The 25297-nt window shown below is 42.9% G+C and overlaps 1 protein-coding gene across 1 annotated transcript in view; it reads left to right on the top strand.

Annotated features, from left to right (window-relative positions):
• The first annotated feature begins 166 nt into the window (after nt 1-166).
• The window catches only part of PGM2 (phosphoglucomutase 2), a 38915-nt gene continuing 13784 nt past the window's right edge, over nt 167-25297 (top strand). Inside the window, exons 1-10 of the mRNA XM_042936635.1 lie at nt 167-319; nt 5348-5515; nt 9957-10063; nt 14011-14095; nt 16380-16463; nt 16601-16794; nt 20508-20697; nt 22112-22209; nt 23309-23489; nt 23578-23671. Of these exons, the coding sequence (XP_042792569.1) occupies nt 269-319; nt 5348-5515; nt 9957-10063; nt 14011-14095; nt 16380-16463; nt 16601-16794; nt 20508-20697; nt 22112-22209; nt 23309-23489; nt 23578-23671 (1252 nt within the window). The 5' untranslated portion in view covers nt 167-268. The remainder of the gene's footprint in view (nt 320-5347; nt 5516-9956; nt 10064-14010; nt 14096-16379; nt 16464-16600; nt 16795-20507; nt 20698-22111; nt 22210-23308; nt 23490-23577; nt 23672-25297) is intronic.

The raw sequence follows: 25297 nt of genomic DNA, 5'->3' as shown, positions 1-25297 counted from the left end.
CGCCTCTCCCGGCCCCTCCTCCGCTTCTCTCGGCCCCACCTTCGCCTCTCTCGGCCCCGCCTCCGCCTGGCCTGGCCCCTCCTCCGCCTCTCCCGACCCCGCCTCCGCCTCTCTCCGCCCCGCCTCCGCCTCTCTCCGCCCCGCCTCCGCGTCTCCCGGCCCCGCCTGGGCCTCTCCCAGACAGGCCGGAAGGGCAGTCCTTCCCCACTGGGCTGCTGGCAGCGCCTGGAAGGCAGCGGCGGCGGCTCCGGGAGGCTGCGGTCTCGGCATGGACACCCGGCTGGACCAGGAGACTGCGCGGTGGCTGCGATGGGACAAGGTGAGGGACGACAGGGTGTGGGAGCGTCGGATGGAGAAGTGGGGTTCCTCTGCACGCCCCAGGAGCCCCCACCTTTCCTGCGGGGAGTGCGGGTGCCTGAGCTTCCTTCCCTCCGGCCGCTCGCAGCTGCAGGGCCCACGGCCGGTGGAGAAACGGAGGTGGAGTACCGAATTATGAATATGCAGATTACGACCTGCTACGACCTGTCATAGGGAGACACCCCCTTGAGGCCACAGCTCGCTCCCTCAGCTGCCGGGCTTCCTCTTTGAGGAAGTGGAACCCACCGGGGCATATTGATGCAAGGCGCGGTTGCAATACATCCACACAAAGGAAGTAGAGCCACTCACTGGTTGTATTACTTACAGATTCAAGGAGAGGGGGGCGGTATGCAGAGAGCCGGGGCAAGGTCAGTCCTCCGTCCCAGGTCTGACGTCCCGGGGAGCCGGAGAGAGGGCAGGGTAGCAAGCACCCAGTATAAGGTGGTTAGGGCGGCGGTCACTAACTTTTCCCCGGGCTGAACTCTAAGTGGTTATTTAAAAGATGCCCCGGGAAAAGCAAAGGAAAACTTGGGGCGGAAATCCCTCTGGGTGTGAGCAGGGTTATAAAGTAAAATGACTTGGCAGCAACTCAGAAAGACTAAGTTGTTTTTCTCATCAAATGCGGGAAGACGGAAGAGGAGGAAGCTGGGGTGGCCAGGCCTCCTTGTGTTTGGCCTGCACGTGGCAAAGCCGGGGCAAGCCCGGAAAAGTTGTCCCGGGACAAAGCCTGCCCTCTGGCCGTCTGGGGCTCCAAGTTCGGGAGAGGGAGAGCGAGCCCGAGCTGATCTGAACTCGGCGGGGCTCTGGGGCCGCGTCCAATTGGGGCGTGCCCGCGTGCCCGCGTCACTCGGACCGCTGGCTCGTCCTTTAGTAGTACGCTGTGCATCCCCAGAGACCCAGAATCGTTCCGTCCAGCCTATTCCTTTTGCTCCTGGGAACTTTGCAGGGAGCAGTATTCCCATCCACCTCTCCCAGGTGCTTGGTTGAGAACGTGCGTGCTCCTGATTGGGCCCGCCTGGCTTCAGGCGTTTTCTTCTGGTCTCCGACTTTGTTGGAATGACAGAAGGGAACTCCTTGAGCACAGCACCGCTAGCTTTTCTCCTGTTCACTCTCTTAGGTGCAGGAGCAAAGAGACCCCGCAGCAGACAGCACCTCCTCCCTTCTTTAACTCTCCTACTTGCCCCTTGGGGCAGGCTGTTTGTTTTCCCGGGAATGTTCCTTCCTCTTCTGCTGAGTTTGTTTCTCAAGCTGTTACTCCTGTTTCTGGCCTGAACTTACATGTGATTTATGTAGAGGGGCCTTCCCTGGCAACCAGTGATAAATTATGTCTCCCTAATTGGTCTGCATTGCTCAAAGCAAAACAAAAAACAACCCCCCCCCCCCAAAAAAAAAAAAAAAACCCACAAAAACTTGTTTGTAAGTGTATTTGTTTAATGTCTGGCCCGCCAGAGCTGACTTCGAAGGCAGGACATGTGTTGGGTGGCACGACCCTGTTCTAGGATGGTCCAGCACTTGGTACGATCCTCTGCTGTCCTGTTTTGAAATTCACTTGTTGAACAAGGAGTCCCACATTTTCATTTTGCACTGGGCCCAGACAAATTATACAGCTGTGCCTGTCCACTCCTCCACTAACTTACATGGTTTTTAGAGCCTGACACAGGGCACTGGTCTTAGCAGACACGTAAAATACTGGTAGGGTGAAAGAAGGCAGATTGTAAGCTCTGTCAGCAGGGGCCAGGCCTTCCTCCTTCCCCGGGGCCCCTGTACTTGAAATGTGAGCACATCCTGCCCAGGATGCTATTGGCAACTCCTTGGGTGGCTTTTCTTTTCCTGGAAAGACAGCCTGGTAATTCTTTAGGGAGGGGAAAATGTTTCCATTTGTGATAACTTCGTAACTTGAGGTGGGTAGAATCCTTTTAAAGTCATAATTGATCGTGTGTTTTAAACCCATGAAACATTCTCTTTGAAGAAGTCAAAACCTAACTTCTGCAAGATCTTGTATCCGTTTATGGAGAGAGAGTACTTCCCTGGGTAGAGGCAAAGGGGATGTTATCCTTTTTAGTTTTTAATTTCTACGGCTCCTCTTGCTTGTTTTTTCCTGTCTCAGCGTCTTCCTTGGTTTGAGACAGACACCGGGTGGAGAACGTCCTGCCCACCAAAGGCACTGCAAGCCCTCTGGTCTGATTCCCCCACGTTGTATAGCTGACCCTGTCCACTCCCTCCCTCACTGGTGCAGAGGGCCTGACACAGCACACTGCACAAGGCAGGCACCCTCTGCATTTCCACTGTGCTTTCATCCCCTGTGTCTCAGCTGTCAGGTTTGGTCACACTCAGGGCCGGCTCTGATCTCTGCCGCCCTCTTGACTTTGTATTCTTCTCTCTCTGCCTCCTTTGGTTTCTCTCAGGCTATTAGGTCTTTTATGGCTATCAAAGGCCAGGTGGCATTTTCCAAATCTACCCTGTACACAGGGGAATCACTGGATATTGGGTGTGACCTTAAAGTCTGTGTTTTCTCATTCACTCAGCAAATATTTATTGAACCTCTTTAATGTGCCAGATCTGAGCCCTTCCTTGAGGGCACCTGACAATCTGATTGCTCAGATGGTGCTCTAGGATCACCAGCTATCGCTCTTAACCCAAAAGGTAGGGTTTTACTTGATCCTAATCAAGGTAGAACAATATGGTAATGTGGGCTCCATTCCAGAAAGCAAAGGTTTTATTGCAATAGCATTTCAAATTTTAATGGCGTGGCATATCTTGGCTGCATGTTCATTTAGCTGGATCGTGACTGTAAGATAAAGTGCTTACTCTCTTGTTCCTCTGAAGTCTTACTTTAAAAGCCTGATGTGGAATTAATGTGATTTTCATTTTCCTCCATTCTTAACATTTTCTGCAACTCTTGTACAAAGAAAATAGGGCAATGTAAAATGAACTTAAATGGTTCCTATGAGCATCTATTTGAAACAGTTCATGTAATAGAAAAGGCACTAGGTCAATGTTCAAGCAAGTCACTTAACCTCTGAGGATCCCCATCGACGAATTGGGGTTTTTGTTATGTGTCTCTTGCACCCACTGCATGCGTCACATTTGAGAGAATTGTACGAATTATGACATGACAATAGTAAGTTTTTTTTTAAGTTTATTTATTTATTTGAAAGAGAAAAAGCTTGAGCAGGGGAGGGGCAGAGAGAGAGGGAGAGAGGCAGAGTCCCAAGCAGGCCCTTCATCGCGGGGCTCCAACCCAGGAGTCATGAGATCATGACCTGAGCTGAAGTCGGACGCTTAACTGACTGAGCCACCCAGGTGCTCTAGTAAGGTTTTGATTTAAATTGTATAATCTCACAACTCTGTGGGAAAATTTGAAGATATTAGGGAAGAAAATGAACTAAATGCCAAGCAGAGAAAAATGTTTTACATTAATTTGATGTAAAGTACCTCCAAACCACCTTGTAAAGGAGGTTCTAGACTGTTCCCATTTTACAGATGAGGAAACTGAGAATTCAAGAAGCTAAGTAGGCTACCAAATTACACAGAGTTGGTACGTGATGATGTGACTGGCATTCCATTCTGGGTGTTAGATCACAAAACCATGTGTTCATTCCATTTCTCCAAAAGCACTTGCCTTGATGGGCAAAAAAATAACATAAAGGAGAAAACGGGGCTCCTGGGTAGCTCAGTCGGTTAAGCGTCTGGCTTCCGCTCAGGTCATGATCTCACAGTTTGTGAGTTTGAACCCTGCATCAGGCTCTGTGCTGACAGAGCGGAGCCTGGAGCCTGCTTCGGATTCTGTGTCTCTGCCCCCTCCTGCACCCCTGCTCATACTCTTTCTCTCTCTCAAAAATAAATAAACATTAAAAGAATTTAAAAAAAAATAATAAAGGAGAAAACTATTTTCTTATACTCACAACACTTCCGACCCCAAATGTGTGGTTTTTCCACAGCAAGTTAATTTCCAACTCTCCATGGATACCAACTGGGCATCCTACAATGTAACTCAATTCCGACACTAACTACCCAGAGTCAGCACAGACCTCCCTCTCCGAGCTTAGGGGCGCCGTCCCACAAAACTACCCCCACTTCAGATGTCAGTCCAAAGCCCCAGGTTGTCACCTGGCCAACCAGTGATAAATCAGGGGTTCCCGAGACCCCCTCCTCGGGTTTGATAATTTACCAGAACCACTCACAGCCCTCAGTAAAGCACTTTACTTACTATTACCAGTTCTATTATAAAGGATACAACTCCGGAACAGCCAAATGAGAAAGCTGCATAGGGTAGGGTGTGTGGGAAGGGCTGCAGAGCTTCCACGCCCTCTCCAGGGATGCTGCCCTCCCAGCACCCCAAGTGTGCAGCAGCCTAGAAGGCCTCAGAATCCAGTTGCTGAGAGTTTTTGTGGAGGTTCTGTTAACCTAGGCGAAATCGAATCATTGGCCACTGGTGAGTGGACTCAATCTCTGAGCCCACCAATCCCAAGCTGGTTCCCCTGGCAACCAGCCCCACCCTCAGGAGTCACTCTATTAGCATAAACTCCCGGTGTGGTTTGTAGGGGCTTATTGTGAATAACAAAAGATACTCTCACGCCTGCCTCTTAGGAAATGCCAAGGGTTCTAGAAGCTCTGTTCTAGGAGCCAGGGACAAAACCAAAATAGTATTTCTTATCATATCACAGTATCACACATTATAATTTTTAAAAAATTGAGTCATGGTGTTGTACACCTGAAACTAATGAAACATTGTGTTTAACAATAAAAAAAAAAACTCATATTTCAAATTGCAAAACTGAGAAGCCATATATATATGGCTCTTCAAATATATATATGTATGTGTATATATTTATATGTATATATATTTACATATATATGTATCTTTTCAGATATATACATTATTCCTCTATAGGTTCAATCATTGTGGGTTTTTTTTAATATATATTTCAGATTTTTTTATTCTGCTATTCAGCTGGCTGTGTCTGTTGTATACATTTCTGTTTTGCAGAATCCTTTAACTTTGGAGTCAGTGAAACAACTAATTGCAGATGGGAATAAAGAAGAACTAGAAAAATGCTTTGGGGCCCGAATGGAGTTCGGGACAGCTGGCCTTCGAGCCCCAATGGGAGCAGGAATTTCTCGTATGAATGGCTTGACCATCATCCAGACTACACAGGTACCACATTTTCATATTTCTTGGTCATTCTTAACACATCCCCAGCGTTAAAAGATAAAACTGAGGCATGTTAAACATTTTAAGAGTTGGTTTCTGTTTGAATTGGTCAGTGCCAAACCGGAAGTAGTTAGCATCCCACTGGCAGGGGCTGGAAGAAAGACTTACATAGGAGAGGAAGAGGCAAGGCAAGGAAATTAGAGGATTGGGAGTGGTTGCCTTATTTGGGAATGTCTTGCAGGCAGTTTATGATTAGCTGTCCTTAGGTTTTAATTTCTTAACCTTTAGGCATTTACAGGCTTGGCCTTTGGTTTGCTTCTATAGACTATTAAGGCATTAAGCCTCCTCAGTCTAATGGCCTTGATGTCTAGTTAATATAACCCCAGGCTCCTTTTGCATTTGAGGGACCTAATTTGTTTTAATTATGGCCGGGTCTTGTGGGTTTGCCAAGGCACAGGGACATTTACTCAGTAAAGTAAGGCTTGTGCAGTTGGTTAAAGGGGTAACTTGTTTCAAAATTCATACAAAACTCATACAAATTCAAAATTCATACAAAATTTATACAGCCTAGGTGGCTCAGTCGGTTGAGTGTCTGGCTTTGACTCAGGTCGTGATCTCACGGTTCATAAGTTCGAGCCCAGCATCGAGCTCGTTGCTGTCAGAGCAGAGCCCGCTTCCCTATCCTCTATCCCCTCTGTCTTTGCCTTCTCCCCGCTTGTGCTTTCTCTCTGTCAAAAATAAATAAAAACATTAAAAAAATTCATACAGCCTTCCTTTCTTCCTTTCATTCAGCAGAGATTTATTGAATGCCTACTCTGTGCCATGCTTTGGAGATATAACAGTGTGACTCAAACAGACAGATTCCCTCGTGGAACTTTCATTCCAGTGCAAATCCACCTGCTAAACTGATGACTTTTATGGTTTTGTAATTTTTGCAATGGTGGAGCAGGTGCAAGCATTGAAAAACGTTTCTAACTACCAGAATACCCGGGAGCTGATTCTATTTCATTTTAGTTTGTAGTATAGGTGGAAATTACTGCTGAGTTCCTTTGCCTTCATTTGTGAATTTTACTGTCAGAGTCTACACCCAACTGCTAGGAATAGACATGAATCCTTTGATGAAACAGAAGAGCTCCCATGGAGTACCCAGAGTTTTGTTTATGAGGGAAATGAAGAACAGATTATTCTCTTTCTTCAACTACATATGCTTGTTTAAAAATGAAGGTGGCTTTGGGGCTCCTGGGTGCCTCAGTCGGTTAAGTGCCCGACTCTTGATTTCAGCTCAGGTCATGATCTCAAGGTTTGGTTTGTGAGATCGAGCCCTGTGTCGGCCTGTGCACTGACAACATGTAGCCTGCTTGGGATTCTCTCTCTCCCTTTTCCTCTGCCCTTCCCCCACTTGTACTTGTGCACTCATGCACGTTCTCTCTCTCTTTCAAAAAAAAAAAAAAGAGAGAGAGAGAGAGAAAATGTAGGTGACTTTAACTCTGAAAGGTAAAAAGGCTAGAAAAAATGACTAATGATTACGTGTACCTTACACGTATCTCCCAACATAAAAGGCAGACTTGAGCATGTTCTAGTGAAACCCAAATAAGGAAGTCTTGTGTAAGGGTATGGACTTATGCCACGGGAACCCTGGCTACAAATTTCTGTAAGCCATAGGGCTCCCTGAGATCTTCTTGGAGGGAAGGCTTAGAATGGAGCGAGCCTGGGAATCCTGTTCTAGTTTATGGTTTGCATGGGATCGTGCCGCTCGGGAAAGTCACCCACTGCTCTAGGTACCAGGGCTGTATAACTAATCGCCCAAAACATAGCGGTTTTGAACAACAACCACATTTATTTTGCTCACACATCTATAATGTCGGGACAGCTCATCTCTGCTGGACCTGGCATCCCTTGAGCCAGCTTAGAGGCTGGAATCACCTGAGAGCTCATTCAAGCACACGTGTGCAGTTACTGCTGACTTTTGGCTGAGAGCTAAGCTGGGGCTGGAACGTTCTGTGTGCCCCGGGCTTCCTTACAGTATGGCTTGGAGAGCAGCCAGTGACAGCATCCAGAGAGAGTGTGCACAGGTGGAAACCCTATTGATTTTTATGACCTAGCCTTGAAAGTCACACAAATTCACTCCCATCATGCTCTGTTTGTTAGAACGACTCAAGGCTGTTCCTGTTCAAGGAGAGGGCACATAGATACCCACCTCTCAATGGAGGAATGTCACTGTCCCATTAGAGAAGCACAGGGAATGGGATGTATCCATCTGGCTATCTTTGGAAAGTCCAGTTGGTTACGTCTCCATTCGGCTTAATTGCTAGGGGATTCTAAGGGATTCAAGATGAACTCGGAGCCTTTTCTCCTACATTCATCTACATCTAGTTTCTGAGTATGATGAAATCTATCCTCAGAAAGGTCTTAGGCCCTGTCTCACACATCGTCTCCCCTAGGGGAATTGGCCCCTTCTGAGAGGAGACCTTGTGATTGTTAAGAATCCCACAAAACTGAAATGAGGAGACCCTTTAAAGGTCCGCTGATTCAACCAGCCACCCCTTGTGATAATTTCTTCTACAGTCCCCACCACTTTGACCTGATTATCCAGCCTACTCTGGAACATTTATAATGGGAGACAAGGATGTTTAAATGTACGACAGTTTTATGACATCAGCAGGTACATTTTTAAAGTCTTAGGAGTGGTTTCAAAATCAGAGAAAGAGGATTCCCAGGACAAACCACTCATAGTTTGAGATTTTGAAAGTGTACAGAATTCCTTTATTATGTCCCTTGATAACATTTCAATTCTGAAAACCTCCCTGATCCCACACTGAGTCCTCTCTAGAATAAACTTTCCCTCTTCCCTTAGCCATTTTCTCGAATCCTTAGTCTCAGCTGGCCCCAGTGTTTTTTGTTTTTTGTTTTTTAAATATTTGTTTATTTTGGGGAGAGTGCAAGCGGGGGAGGGGCAAGGAGAGGAAGACAGAGGATCCAAAGTGGGTTCTGCACTGATAGACTGACAGCATCGAGCCCAATGTGGGGCTTCAACTCATGAACCCAGGAGATCGTGACCAGAGCTGAAGTCAGACACTCACCTGACTGAGTCACCCAGGTGCCCCAGCCTCAGAGTTTTTTTTAAAGAAGTTTGGTGCTGTGAAGGTTCTGGGCTTACACTGAGTGCTTTTTGTGCCCTTAAACACTGGGGCCATAGGACAGGGGTTGAGTGGGGCTGGGGAGAGGGTGCTGTCGCTGATGGAAGCCTTAGAAGCATCTGAGTACCTTCTGGAAAACCCACAAAACCAACGCACATGTGTCTTTATTTCCTATATCACTCAAACTCAGAAGATCAGCCCAACACAATATTTTGGGGGAAAACTGAAGGCATTCTCAACGGGTACTGCTCTGGCCACAAAACTGTGAAGTATCTCCCCTACCAAAAATAAGTTATATTTATTTTTAAAAGACTTCCTTCAAGGGAGGGGACCAAAAAAAAAAAGACTTCCTGCAGTCGAAGTGAAATAAGTAATATTCTTACCCAGTCAGCCAGAGTTCTATTTGTTCTGTAATAAAACCTTTTTTTGTCCAGTGATATAAACCTATTGAGTTCAAAGTTCACTATTTTCTAATCTTTCATATTTCAGATCGATGTGAGGTTATTGCACACACTGAGATACAGGAATTGCATGTTCCATTAATTGTAGGCAGATGATAATAGCCCAAACTCTGCACAATTTTTATGTGTATAATTGGCTATGCCATGCAATTAGACTGATAAGGCCTCCATAAAAGTTTGGCTTGCTAGAAAACAAGATCACAAGTAGAACAGGTTTAGACCAGATGATTGCCAAAAGCTTATAAAGCATATTAAGTTTCTTTGACCTTCTGATGTTACCGAGTAGGCTGAAACGTCTGAAACACCTCCCTGTCCCCAGACATTTTAGAACTAGTGTAAAGGGAGGAATATAGACTTTAAAGGAAAATAATAAAAATAATGTTCATAACAGCAAACACATAGTGCTTACTTGGTGTTGGATTGTCAGCACTTAGCATATTAATTCAATCATTAAAACAACCCTTTGGGGTAGGTACTGTTGTTTTCATAGAAAACAGAACAGGAAACTGAGGCACCAAGCGATTAAGGGATTTGTCATTTGCTCATAGGTGGCAGAGTGGAGTATGAAGCCCACGGATGCTGTGTGTTTTGAACCCCTGCACTATACTGCCTGCAACCAGACCCAGGCAGAAATCCAGGCTCTGCTATTCATGCGTCCGGCAAGCCTCCCTGAGCCTTAACTTTCCCATCCATAAAATGGGATTCCTTGGCAAAACTCATCTGGGGGTTACGGATAATAGATACTAAGTATCTAGCACAGTACCTGATACATATAGTTAGACAATAACTGAAGCTGTTAGTTTCTTATTGTTCAGTGTGTTTCATTATCCGTGGGATATTTTTTAGGGATTTTGCAGATACCTGGAAAAACAATTCAGTGACCTGAAGCAAAGAGGTGTTGTGATTAGCTTCGATGCTCGAGCTCATCCACCAAGTGGAGGCAACAGCAGAAGGTATTTAAAGATATTGAAGAAGCCTTTTTTGGTAGTGTATTTGGTGGGTTTGTTTTTAATCACTTTACATTCATTTGTCAGCTACATGGCTTAACTATAAAAAGGAGTCCATTCTGCCTTGCAGCTTTAAGAATTCTGCTTTTTCATTTAAGGGAATGAGATTATTTAGACAATTTAGAAGTTAATATGTATCTAAATGAAAGACATTTTTTTAAACGGGCAACATTATTTCTCCCTCTCGCTTTCTTCCTCTTATGTCATTTTTTTCCTCCACTATTCATAAGCCGCAGGAGCTTCTTCCCATTCTTGAACACCTGCTTTAAGCTGCATTCTTATATTGTTTCCAAACCACTGGGACCCTCTTGTAACCAAAGGCAGACGATGACGGTGATGAGGGGAATAGCAATTATTTGAGTGCTGAATATGAACTAGGCCCTCAGGTGTTTACTCATTTCATTGTCACAACAGCCTATAAAGTGTACTTTTATCTCTGTGCTCTGAGATCATGACGTGAGAGAAGGAGCCACAATTTCAGCGTAACAAAGCTGACACCAGCGGTCAGCAAACTTTACTTCTAAAAGGTCAGTAGTAAACGTTTTACACACTGTGGACTGTACAGTCTGTCACAACTACTCGACTCTGGCGTGGAGCACAAGCACAGGCATAGGTTATACATGCTGAGTGGGCATGGTGGTGTTCCAATAAAACTTTATTTACAAAATGGGCTGTAGATTGCCAACCGCTGCTCTCGACTCCCTTTTTTACTTGAACACTTCCCCTATTATGATGAATTTTTTTGTCACTCCAGAGTAAGAGTATTAGTAGTTTCTGAGGTTAGAAGAACATACAAATATTTAATATTGATGAAAAGTCTCCATAACTTTAGATAGTGTAGGATGAGTTCATAGAGTCCTAATCTTTGTCCATCAGGAGTTTCTAATCTAAGAGAGAAGCATTGACAGGAACCAATGTGCAGCTTTGAGGAGGGGAACATAGCCAGGGCATAAGATTAGATGACACCAGCTACCAGACTGAACTCAGAATGACATAAGATTTTTGCTTTTAAGCTGCAGGCTCAAAAATGTGTTTTTTGTCAACAAAGCAAGAGAGAAACTGTAGCCCTGTATTTGTAAGAGAGTGATGTAGTATCAGCCAGAATATCAGTTTGTCAGTTTTCACTTCGTGAATTTACAGTTAGAATTAGGGCATAAGCATGCGCTTTCCTGGCCCCAGGGGCAGGTCACATCCTCCAGCCAGATCGCACCCAGTGCACGTATGTGGCCAACGGTGCCTGTTTAGCTTCTGAAATTGCTTCATTTTAGGCTGACTATCCTGCTTCTGGTTGATAATCCTTCAAACATGTTCACGTTATCAGTGAAGTTACAGATATCTCTTGCTCTGGCCTTGGAGCCATATCATTTCCTTGAAGTGACTGCCATATGAGTTTATGGTTCACGTCTCAGTGTTTGATGGGATGGAGTGGAGCTCAGGGTCGCTCTCGATCACGTACAACATGCAAGATGTTTAGAACTTGCAGCATAAATATTAAACCAATACCTGGTAAAACCTTCATGATGAGTAAATGGAAACTTCTTAAAGAGCTGGAAATGATTGGTCTCAGAATTTTATGTAAGGAACTGTTTATTTATTCTTTAATCTTCCAATTTTAAATATCTGGTGGGAAACATAAACAGTAGCTGTCAAGCATATGCAGAGAACACATTGGATCTCTCTTGTGCAGATCTGTAACTTAGTTTGTATATGTAACGTATATGCTGAGTGTCTCCCTTGCTCCTTTTAAGTCAGCGCCTTTAAAAGCAGCCAGAACACATGATAAACATGTCAAGTCACTTCAATTCTAATAAATGAAGTTTAGACTTAATTCAGATTTTTATTAATATTGTTTTCGCTGAGTTTTATTTTTTATGAGTCTCCTTGTATGGAGCCTTTATTTTTTTTCTGTCAAAATCATTTTTGTGTTTCTGTGGATCCTAAGAATTTTAACACTTGAGTTGTTAAAGCACAGAGATCTCTTTGTGCCCACCCAGCTCCAAGAAGAGTGGGCTGGTCCTCAAGAAATACTTGGGGAGAGAATGAATATATATCTGGTTGCTTAATCCTGTAATGGTATAATGTAGTTCATTGGAAGAAAACTGCTCAGTTATTGTGATAAAATATTTCAAAATCATTTTTGTGTTTCGGTGGATCCTAAGAATTTTAACACTTGAGTTGTTAAAGCACAGAGATCTCTTTGTGCCCACCCAGCTCCAAGAAGAGTGTTGGATAAGGCTGGTCCTCAAGAAATACTTGGGGAGAGAATGAATATATATCTGGTTGCTTAATCCTGTAATGGTATAATGTAGTTCATTGGAAGAAAACTGCTCAGTTATTGTGATAAAATATTTCACCGCAAGCTGGAAGAAAGATTCAATGCCCAGTTCTGTGTCCTGCCCTAAGCTAGCCACCATGGAAGATGAGAAAAATGTCAGTGTCAAAGATTTAAATCTTCTTTTACCCTCTTGCACTGTTGGTGGGAATGCAAACTGGTTCAGGCACTCAGGAAAACAATGTGGAGGTTCCTCAAAAAGTTAAAAATAGTACTACCCTGTGATCCAGCAATAGCACTGCTAGGAATTTACCCAAGGGATGCAGGAGTGCTGATGCATAGGGGCACTTGTACCCCATTGTTTACAGCAGCACTCTCAACAATAGCCAAATTATGGAAAGAGCCTAAATGTCCATCAACTGACGAATGGATAAAGAAGATGTGGTTCATATATACAATGGAATACTATTTGGCAATGAGAAAGAATGAAATCCTGCCATTTGCAGCAATGTGGTTGGAACTGGAGGCTATTATGCTAAGTGAAATAAGGCAGTCAGAGAAAGACAGATATCATATGTTTTCACTCATATGTGGAATTTGAGAAACTTAACAGAAGACCACGGGGGAAGGGAAGGGGAAAAATAGTTACAGAGAGGGAAGGAGGCAAACCATAAGAGTCTCTTAAATACAGAGAACAAACTGAGGGTTGATTGGGGGGGGGGGGTGGGGAGAGGGGAAGATGGGTGATGGGCATTGAGGAGGACACTTGTTGGGATGAGCACTGGGTGTTGTATGTAAGCGATCAATCATGGGAATCTACCCCCAAAACCAAGAGCACACTATATATAGTGTATGTAAAACCAACTTGACAATAAATTGTATTAAAAATAATAATAATAAAATAAATTAAAAATAAATTAAAAATGAATCTTTTCTTAAACGAGTGCATGGAGCCAAGATGTATATATGCCATATATGTGTGTGTGTGTGTGTGTGTGTGTGTGTGTGTGTGTGTGTATATACATACACACACACACACACACACATCACATGCATACTCACATACATATGTCAATATGCCTTATGTTTTATGAGAACATCTAATCAAATGCTAGTCTGTGTGGCTCATGCTGGATTGTGATAACTTCAGACTGGGATTTCTCAGCCTCTGCACTGTTGACATGTGACTTCATACTGGGCTGGGTAATTCTTTGTTGGGGACTGCTGTGTGCATTATAGGATGTGCAGCAACATCCCTGCCCTCTAGCCTGCTGGTAGCACGTACCCCAGTCCCCAGTGACAATCAAAAATGTCTCAGACACTGCAGACGTCCCACGGGGGCAGAATTGCCCTCCGCTGGGCTCAGCCCTGGCTTAGCTGCTGTGTGGCCGTTGGACATGGGATGACTTCTCTGGCTTTCCTTGGCCTTAGTCCCATGTCTGTCAAACAAAGGGGTGGAACGAGACGACTCCTAAGATTCCTCCAGCTTGAATGCTCTATGCCAATGGAAATATAACAAATGAACCTAAAGAAGTGGGCGGGCATTCATTTCCTGCTTCACTGTCATGCACAGTCCTGACAGCCCTGTTCTCCTTTCTCCCCCATCACACTGCATTTCCAGATTTGCCCGACTTGCTGCAACCACATTTATTACCCAAGGGATTCCTGTGTACCTCTTTTCGGATATAACCCCAACCCCCTTTGTGGTAAGTATCCCTTTTGTTTATAATTTTCTATCACGGGGTCAGGGATAGGACATGGCTGCATTTTAGTCTTTGGGCTTTGGGTATTTATGTGACAGAAGAGCCCCTTGGCATTTATCAGACATTCTCTCATCTCTCTGGATATGTTTTCCCACATTCTAGTAATACTTGTATGGTGTTCAACTTTCAGTATGTCAGAATTGATTTTTTTCTTTTTTTTAAATTTTTATTATTATTTTTTTTATTTTTTAACATTTTATTTATTTTTGAGAGAGAGAGACAGAGTATGAGGAGGTGGGGAACAGAGAGAGAGGGGGACATAGAATCCGAAGAAGGCTCCAGGTTCTGTGCTGTCAACACAGAGCCCAATGCTGGGCTCAAACTTGTGGGCCGTGAGATCATGACTTGAGCTGAAGTCGGACGCTTAGCCAGCTGAGCCACCCAGGCGCCCAGAACTGATTTTTTTCTAAGTGCGGTTTTCCTTTAGTTACCATTAAAAGGATATTTTAGCTAGTTAGCAAAATATTTTGTTGGTCATCTGTGTTTTCATTTGATTTGTAGTTGTTTTTCTCACTGGCACAATGTCTCGGGTCCCAAAGGAAATGTCTTGGGTCTAAATCTGAATTTACCTCAAACTGTGCCTTACCCCGAATATTTTTGAAGTTGATGCGCCAACTTTTTATACAAATGTTTCGTTCTAAACGCTATTCATGACCAGGACAAGAAGCATGCTTGGCATATTTTAGTAAGATTTTATATATATATATGTATATATATATGTGTATATATATATATGTGTATATATATATATATGTGTGTGTATATATATATATGTGTGTGTGTATATATATATGTGTGTGTGTATGTGTGTGTGTGTGTATATATATGTATGTATATATATATATATAAAATCCTTAATATAGCAGAACCTAAAGAAAAAGACAATAGGGACTATGACAACTGTTGTTTTTAAGTAGCTAGAACTTTTAGGAACAGGGCCAGATGCTGAGAATATGCATTTTCAGAAATTAAGCCAACAACATGCTTAGAAGGCAGTTATTTACATGGAGTGGAGAAGAGAACGTATAAATACAGAAGGCAGCCCCACAGTGTGGTGCTTCCTGTCTCTAGTGAGCTGACAGGTAGGTGTATCACCTCCTAGATTGTAAATAAGCCAATTCACACGCAATGTCCCATGCAAACATAGCTCAGATTTCATGTTTTGATGGAAAGATTGCAGTGTGTTCAAGCATCCTTGGGCTTCTGTACTATGTAAGTGTTAACTGCCATGATTTTTTTTTTTAATTTTTTTTTTAATGTTTATTTATTTTTGAGACAGAGAGAGACAGAGCATGAACGGGGGAGGGGCAGAGAGAGAGAGGGAGACACAGAATCGGAAGCAGGCTCCAGGCTCTGAGCCATTAGCCCAGAGCCCGACGCGGGGCTCAAACTCACGGACCGCGAGATCGTGACCTGAGCTGAAGTCGGACTGCCTAACCGACTGAGCCACCCAGGCGCCCCAACCATGATTTTTATATCAGACACGAATCATAGGAGTGTGTCGTGATCATTTCCCCATGCTGTAGAGTGGTTCTCCTTTTTTCTTTGGTTCGGGGATGGAAAATAACTCCTAAAGGGACAAATGACCACAGAGATGCTTGCTGGGAGGCTGGAGGGGGGCAGATGGTTAGAATCTCCGGTTGCCTGTGTGTAGGAAGTCTCAAAAGCAGTATCATAGGGAGGCTAAGCCAGCCCCTCTCCCCATTTGGAGAAGTAGTCTTGTAAAGGTGGGGGGCTGAGTAGAAATACAAGAGAAGGATTTCTAACCCTGGAGTAGGACATAAGTGAGCAAGCTACAGGAGCAGCCTCCATTTCTTCATTTCCCTCCACCGTTTCCTAAAAGCAAATGGGAAAGAAGAGAAAGCCATTGGAGGGGAGAAACTGAATCCAGACGCTTCTGTCCCAAGCAGAAGGCTTAAAAGAATGTGAAATGAAAGATTAGACCTTTTTGTTTGAACAGTTTTCTCGCTCTACCAAGTGGAAGACAGAATGAGAAGAAGGCACCTAGGAAAATCCCCACGTGCCTTGTTATGGTGCACATCCTAGAGTTTTGAGCCGTGAGTTCGCGCTAAGGGAAATATAAGTATACTTGGGTGTGGCACAAAAATACTGAATGATGCGTTATTTATGTTTATTAAAGGAAACATTGATACAAATAATATACGATAAACATACTAAGTATATCCTGTTCTTTGTTTGAAACGGTTCTTTTTTCCTGCCTGCACAGCCCTACACAGTGCTGCATTTGAAACTCTGTGCTGGAATCATGATAACTGCCTCCCATAACCCAAAGCAAGATAATGGTTACAAGGTATTCATTCTGGTTTGTTTTTTTTTCTCTCCACACCTGTATCCTTCTATGTGCATCCTATACCTTTACGGTATAGGTAACAGAGGCTTTATTTCCATTGACCCTAAGCCATCTGGATATGTTCCTACATCCTCCAGGTCTACTGGGACAACGGAGCTCAGATCACCTCTCCTCATGACAAAGGGATTTCTCGAGCTATTGAAGAAAATCTAGAGCCATGGCCTCAAGCTTGGGATGATTCTTTACTTAATGGCAGTCCACTGCTTCATGACCCAAGTGCTTCCATCAATAAGAGCTACTTTGAAGACCTGAAAAAATACTGTTTTCACAGGTAAATGGATTGTAAATTCACCTCAAGTGAGTTGAAATTTGTGATTCAGCCAAGTTCTATCAGTTTTCATTAATTTTTTCTCTTCACTCGGTATATCTTTTGTAGCTGTATCTGGTTTTAGAGGCCGTAAGTCAGGGGTTGGGCATTTTTCTTGAAAGGACAGATAATAAATTTTGTTGGTTCTGTGAGCCATTGTATTATTACAACTACCCAACTGTTGTGGTGGTAGGAAAGCAGCTATAGATGAAACACGAGTGAATGACAACAAACATAGCTCAGTTAAAAAAAAAAATTATTTACAAAAGCAGGTGGCTGACATATTGGCCATACTTCGTACTTCGGTGACCTCTGTGGTAGAATCATAGATACGTATATATATATACATACATCTACACACACGTGTATATATGCATGTGAGTGTGTGTATGTGTATATGTATGTAAAAAAAAAAAACTTGCTGAAACATGGCAGAAGGAAACACTGATGTTTTGTATCTTTCCAGAAATTTTCTGTGCATATGCTAGCATATTGTATGTGTAGTGTGTTTCAAAACCATAAACAGGAATATAGCGTGCGTGTAGTTTGTTCCGTGCCTTTCTCCCCCCAGTTAGTCATGGATACCTTCTGTGTCAGCCCCTACTAGTCCTGACTCCTCTGCTGTAAGGGATGCTGTACACATTGATTTAACCTGGTGGCTCAGAGACTTGATACGTACAGTTAGGTAAGAAGCAGACCAGCTGAGTAACCGTGTGGTCCTTCTTTAGCATGCTGTGCGTCCCACCACTGCTGACTGTCCTCCAGCAAGAAAGCGCTGGTTTTAAAGAAGCATAATTTCTAGACCGTCTCTAATATTGTATTTGTTGGATCACTGGGACCAGTTGCAGCTGAAGGGAGTGGCCCTACAGGCTGGGTGTTAGCATGTGCAAATGGAAGTCCAGAGCGGCCAGATCGCCTGATTTGTTCTCCGTAAGAGAAATGAGAAACCTAAATTTTCCATGTGAAATCTCCTCATTTTTAAATACTGGCGACCATTTTGCAAATGGCGTGTACGAGGGTAAGGGTTTCGAGTTGTTTGCTACTCAGAGCACTGGCGGCTCGCCTCGGCACAGTTCCTGGAGAACCTGTGTGTGCGCACCTGTGCATGTGCGTCATAGGAGACATTTCTGGCATCAGCGTTCTACATGCATTTACAAAGTTGGCAATGATTAATAAATTGCTCTCCAAAAATGTTATTCTAATAGACACTCCCACCAACGTTATCATAACAATATCAAATACAATGATGGAATATATCGAGTATATCTTAGCAGTGTATGATCCACACATCTTACCCATACTGAGTATTATCAAATTTCTTATTCTGCTAGATGAAAGGAGTGTCTGGGGGCACCTGGGTGACTCAGTTAAGCGTCCAACTCTTGATTTTGGCTCAGGTCATGATCTCCTGGTCCTGAGAGCTTGCTGGGAGTCGGGCTGTGTGCCCTCTGCACCGGGCATGGAGCCTACTTGACAGTCTTTCTCTCTCTCTCTCCCTCTGCCCCTCCCCCACTTGCACTTGCCCTCCTGTTCTCTCTCTTAAAAAAAAAAAAAAGTAATATTTTATTTGGATTCTTTAAGTATGAATAAACTATTTTTTCATATCCATTTAGCCTATATTTTTCTATGTGTTTATTCATTTTTTTGCATCTGTGAAACCTCTTTGCTTACATAGAAAACTAGTCTTCATTTATTTCAAATATTGTTTTCCATTCTGCTCTTGTTACCTTTGGACTTTTTTATTGAAACTTTTGGATGAAATCTTATAAAAAATTGATTAAAAAGTTGACTTTTTAATTTATGAGTTCTGAATTTTATGTCAGATTTAAGACTTTCTCTACACCAAGATTATTTTTAAAAATCCCCTTTTTTTCCCTGGGACTTGCATATTTACATTTTATAATGTTTAAATCTTTTCTTTCACTAGTGATTTTTAATTGTGCCTGAGACACAAAATAAGAAAGCAGATTGGGGCTTTTTTTTTTTTTTTTAAGTGTTGTGGTTATATCAATGCATTAAATTGAAGAATCTATCTTTTTTAATTGGAAATTAAAAAACTGTCTCTTTTAATTGGAAATATCACCTTTATCAAATAATTTCTTTTTTTTCTTTTGAAGTTTATTTATTTATTTGAGAGAGAAAGAGGGCATACCAGTGGGGGAGGGCCAGAGAGAGGGAGAGAGAGAACCCCAAGCAGGCCCTGAACTCTCAGCACAGAGCCCGACATGAGGCTTGAACTCACGAACCTTGAGATCATGACATGAGCTGAAATCAAGAGTTCGATGCTTAACCGACTGAGACACCCAGGCGCCCCTATGAAACAATTTCTAACAAAAATTGAGTGCTTATATAGATAACTTCTATAGGACTTTCACTTGTGCTAATTAATTTAATCTCATTTTAATCCTCACAGTAATGCTGAGGGTAGGTTCAGGTGTATTATCATTTTATAGATGAAAAACTTGTGACACAGAGAGGTTAAGTTAATAACCAACAATCACACAGCTTATAAGTGGCAGAGCTCCTAAATTCAGAGTCTGTCTTCAAAGCATGTTAACGATGAAGCTTCTCATATATATTTTCTATGTCAAATTTGATCTACTTCTGCTCTCTATTCTGTTCTTCTAATCTGCCTTTTTATATCTAGTTCTAAACCCTTCTAATTATGATAGCTTTATAATTCACTTTAATATCTGAGTGATTTTTTTCAGGTTTGTTCTCACTAGTCTTTAGCATATTTATTTTTCTGGATGCATTTTATTTCTTATTTTAAGAGAAGACCTCGTGCATTTATTCACTTTCAAAAGAAATGGACAATAACCTAAGATTCCAGCAGTCAGAACACTGGAATTTTTCTAAGTCTTATTTTTACCTTTCTATTACCTTTACTTTTGATATTTACTGTTATTCTATTTTAAGTCTCCGGAGCCAGGCAGTTTGACCAATAGGATTGTTACTTGACAAAGAAAAAACATTTTTATACATCCCTATATAAGATGTTCCATCACATTTTGTTAAAAGGGACATTTTGAAAACCATTTTGAAGCTAGTTAAGAGGACTTGGAACTGAGGCCCTAGCACAGCCACAGGTGGGCACCCACGAGCAGCTGAGTCTCTCCTGGAACCTGAGCCCAGAGTTCTTTCTTTAATCCCACTCTAGGTGCAAAAGCTATCGCATAAAACAGACTCTGAAAGTAATCAGATTTACTGGAAATAACTACAGAGTAAAATTTAAGGCATGAATATGTTGGGAGTAGGGTATATATTTGGGAAAGAGTGAATAAGTTTTGCTCTTTTGAAAAACTTTTTAATGTTTATTTATTTTGAGAGAGAGAGAGCACGCACAGGGACAGGGCAGGGGCAGAGGGAGAGGGAGAGAGAGAATCCCAGGCAGGCTCCGTGCCGTCAGCACAGAGCCTGATGCAGGCTATCCCTTAACCCCGTGAGGCCATGACCTGAGTCAAAATCAAGAGTTGGACACTCAACTGTCTGAACTACCCAGGCACCCTGCTTCTTTTTTTAAATGGAATTAGATAGTTGTCTTATATATCTTTATTACATTGATTTCTTCCTTTCTTAGCAATCTGGTTCCTTAATAGCAAAGTTTCTAGTTTTGCAAGCCATATTTAAATATTTTATCTGTATTTTATCCTTTCTCATCATATGTTTAATCCTAGGAGTGTGAACAGGGAGACCAAGGTGAAGTTTGTGCACACCTCTGTCCACGGCGTGGGTCATGACTTCGTGCAGTCGGCTTTCAAGGCTTTTGACTTTGCTCCTCCTGAGGCTGTTCCTGAACAGAAAGATCCCGATCCTGAGTTCCCAACAGTGAAATACCCGAATCCTGAAGAGGGTAAAGGAGTCTTGGTAACCTAATCTTTTTTGTCCTAAAACTTACCTCTTATATTGAAACTTCTTACTATCAAGTAAAATAATTTTTATGTATTTTTCTTAGTTTTGTAAAGTTTTATTTATTTAAGAGACAGAGAGAGTGAATGGGGTGGGGGGAGAGAGAGAGAGAGAGAGAGAGAGAGAGAGAGAGAGAAAATCCCCAAACAGGCTCCACACTGCCAGCACAGAGCCTGGCACAGGACTCGAACTCACAAACCATGAGACCATGACCTGAGCCGAAACCATGAGTGGACACTTAACCAACTGAGCCACCCAGGGCACCCCTTTTTATGTGTTTTCATTGTGCTAAACAAAAAACCCAACTTTATCATGAGAAATATTTATATCTATTAGTCATCCATTTCTTATAGGAACCTTCAAAACACATATCTTAGCATCAGGATGTGAGAGCTGAAATTGAAATGATATTTTAAATTGAATTGAATTAATGAAGTTAAAATTTAGTTTACCCTGATTTCTTAATGTTAAAAAGAAACAGTAAGGGGCGCCTGGGTGGCTCGGTCGGTTAAGCGTCCGACTTCGGCTCAGGTCATGATCTCACGGTCTGTGAGTTCGAGCCCCGCGTCGGGCTCTGTGCTGACAGCTCAGAGCCTGGAGCCCGTTTCAGATTCTGTATCTCCCTCTCTCTCTGCCCCTCCCCTGTTCATGCTCTGTCTCTCTGTCTCAAAAATAAATAAACGTTAAAAAGAAACAGTAATGGAATGAATATTTATCACGTTTTTTATTCCTTAATATTTTTATTCTGGAATTTTCCTAATATGAAGCAGAATTATTTAAATTATGGTTCCTTTAGCCTTTTTTTAAATTTATTTTTTTAACATTTATTCATTTTTGAGGAACAGAGAGAGACAGAGCAAGAGCAGGGGAGGGGCAGGGAGAGGAGGAGACACAGAATACAAAGCAGGCTCCAGGCTCTGAGCTGTCAGCACAGAGCCCAATGTGGGGCTCGAACCTATGAATCATGAGATCATGACCTGAGCTGAAGTCAGATGCTCAACCGACTGAGCCACACTGGCACCCCGCTTTTAGCCTTTTTAAAGGTTAACAGTGATATTCAGCAAATTGGCTTACTTTGGTTTGTTTTGAGGTTGATCACTTGGCAAGGCCTAGAAACATCAGTCCAGCCACACATACGCTATTAAATGTGAGGTGAACCCCACGGGCAGGTGTGGGTCGTGTGTTGCTGTTCCCATTATCTGACCTCTGGCTTAGGAAGTAATTCGTGATCAGCCAAGACCAGCTCCAGAAATAAAACTCAGCCTTCGTTTGGGGAAAGTTTTTTTTTTTTCCTCAAGAACTGAATGATTTTAAAGACGGCAATATGCTCAGTTCTTGACTGAAATAATCTTTTCTTTTCCTACTTTTTCAGACCTTATCTTTTGCCTTGGCTGACAAAACCAAGGCCAGAATCATTTTAGCAAACGACCCAGATGCTGATAGACTCGCTGTGGCAGAAAAGCAGGACAGGTACAATTGATTGGGATTACCTATGTAGTAGCAAACATAACGGGTGACATCTTGAGCAGTTAACTGCTCCTGGAAATATTTACTGTTCATTGTACACATCATCACCTCACTGAACTTCCTGTTACTGAACCTCTAACATACAGCAAAATGCAGTTCTGGGGCCCACACGATGATTGGCGAGCAGAAGGCAGAGTAAACAGCCCAGGGTGTATTTGGAATTGAAATTACTATTTCTCTTCTCTCGTTTCATCATCAATTTTATAATTAATGACTCAGTTCCTAATGCAGGCAAGTACTTTGTTTGGTGCTGGATTTACAGGTCAGTATTTACTGAAGGGTTTGCTGCAGGAGCTGTACCTTCAAGGAAACGTTGAATTCAGGTCGAGTGGAGCAGAGAGGAATAGCACTGGGGTACGCAGTGTTTAAGACAAGTTTGGCCATAGAGTTTGTGCAGAGGAATAAGACATAAGTGGAGGGGAAAGATGAAAAGCAGGCAGGGTCCAAGCAGTTTTGGAGGTCAAACGGCCCACGTGATGTTTTGGGAGCAGCGAGCAAGCAGGTTTAATTCTAATCACTTTCTAGAAAGTTAAGCAAGGTGGTACATGCTAAAACGCAAGATGTACTGCTAGCCACCCGACTACGGAGAGGAAAATGAATCACACATCTGTTCTGTGGTGTCCTGACCATTTTAGTGCAAACTCACTCTTGAGACACACTAGGATATTGACCTCTCAGAACCTCAATACTGACCAGACCGAAAATTGAGATTCACACACTATAATCCTGTGGGGGGCAGGGGAGGAACGGGGGCAGCATATTTCTGTCATCTTTAAAGCCAAACCCTTTGACAAAGACAAATAAACGTGTTATGTGTCGTTGCTCTTCAAAGATGGGATGTTGGAGCAAACCGATTGAGACAGAGTAGCTGCTCAGATGTTTGTGGTGAAGTGACACTTTTTCGACCAGTTATTTAAGCAAGAGTGACAAGAACACTCTTATAGAAACCACTTTGAGCCTCGTTTGGCTTAATTGTCCCGTCCCAGTCACTTCAGTGTCTGTCTTAAGATCACAGCAATGCATTGGTTGTTCTTTCTTTCAGCGGTGAATGGAGAGTGTTTTCAGGCAATGAGTTGGGGGCCCTCTTGGGCTGGTGGCTTTTTACTTCTTGGAAAGAAAAGAACCAAGATCACAGTGCCCTCAAAGACATATACATGTTGTCCAGCACCGTCTCCTCCAAAATCTTGCGAGCCATTGCCTTAAAGGAGGGCTTTCACTTTGAGGTAAGGTGTTTCTGGGACTCGCTCTTAAATTTCTTTTTCTCTGTAGAAGGTCTAAGGCATTTCTTTCTCTTTTGGGTTATCCCTTTAGGAAACACTAACTGGCTTTAAGTGGATGGGAAACCGAGCCAGACAGCTAATAGACCAGGGGAAGAATGTCTTATTTGCATTTGAAGAAGCTATCGGTAAGAAGCGATAATAGTGATTGTAGCATTAGTTAATATATAGAATGCAAATAAATGGGATTTGGATTTGGGTTCAAAAAATTAACAGTAGAACAGGAACACACTGGCGCTCAAAGAGCACTGAACTGTCCTACCCCAAAATTGGCATCTCAGACATGCTTTCAGCTGAAAAGAATATCTCTTTAAAAGCCAAGCCATTGGGGCGCCTGGGTGGCGCAGTCGGTTAAGCGTCCGACTTCAGCCAGGTCACGATCTCACGGTCCGTGAGTTCGAGCCCCGCGTCGGGCTCTGGGCTGATGGCTCAGAGCCTGGAGCCTGTTTCCGATTCTGTGTCTCCCTCTCTCTCTGTCCCTCCCCCGTTCATGCTCTGTCTCTCTCTGTCCCAAAAGTAAATAAACGTTGAAAAAAAATAAAAAATAAAAAAAAAAAAATAAAAGCCAAGCCATTAATATAAGAAAGTGAATCCTTTCCCTGGATGACTGAAAACAGTGATGTTCTGCCCATGAATGCTCGTAGCTCAGGAATCATGTATTTGGGGGAGTTGTGGTATTTCCTCAACTGTGGTGTTGATCTCCAGGTCTGATATGGTTCACTCCTGTTCTAAAAATGCTGGGCAGACATCTGTCCAGAGGAAGAGACAAGGCCTGGTTGTAGGGCTTTCATCAAAGTGACTGTCACCCAAAAGGACAGCCTGAGTTAAGTCAGAGTGACTGGGAAACGCTCGTCAGTTTACGTAAGGAAAAAGGGGAGCTAGGTGTAGAAACTTGAAATTCAGATGTTTATGTGAGGGATATTTTAGCTACATGTTTAGTAAAAGCTATTATACCTTCTACTTATTATATAAGAAGATTCACCTGTTCCCTGCAGCACAGATGCTCACATATTATTTAACAAATTAATAATAGCTCAGCTTTTGCTTTTTCGTCACAAATGTCAGTCTTCTCTTTCTATAGCTTTTTATTAAAAAAATGTTTTCTTCACATATTTATCGCATATCAGTTAAGAAATGGATGAACACTGACCTCAGTCTATAGCACTTTGCATCGATCTAGTTAGTAACCACACAAGAGAGCATAGGCTAGGTGTCAAGGTGAAGGATGTAACTCACAAGAACTATTGGAATTCAGAGGAGACAGAAGAAGCATTGACTAGAGCACCTGGAGACGATTTTGTGTGAGCTGGAGGAGTTGGGGCTGGACCTAGGGAAAGAACAGTTGATCTAGGAGGGAGAATCTCCTTATAGGTTATTCAACCAGTACATCTTGAAGGCCCGCTATGCACTAGACATTGGCCTGGATTCTCGAATATAAAAATGACAAATGAGGGGCGCCTGGGGGGCTTAGTTGGTTAAGCGTCCGACTTCTGCTCAGGTCATGATCTCGTGGTTCGTGTTTGGGCCCCGCATCGGACTCTGTGCTGACAGCTCAGAGCCTGGAGCCTGCTTGGGATTCGGTGTCTCCTTCTCTCTCTCTGGCCCTCCCCCACTCATGCTGTGGTTGTCTCTCTCTCTGCCTCAAATATAAACATTAAATTATTTTTTAATTTTTTTTAAAAAATGGTAAATGGGAAGCATTCACATGAGATGGGCAAGTTGCATATAGGTGTGTGCATGTACAGTGTTGTAAA

The sequence above is a fragment of the Panthera leo genome, chromosome B1 (genome assembly GCF_018350215.1).
Source record: "Panthera leo isolate Ple1 chromosome B1, P.leo_Ple1_pat1.1, whole genome shotgun sequence".
Taxonomy (NCBI): domain Eukaryota; kingdom Metazoa; phylum Chordata; class Mammalia; order Carnivora; family Felidae; genus Panthera; species Panthera leo.
The sequence above is the reverse complement of the archived record's forward strand: the minus strand, read 5'-3'. Positions and strand labels throughout refer to the sequence as shown.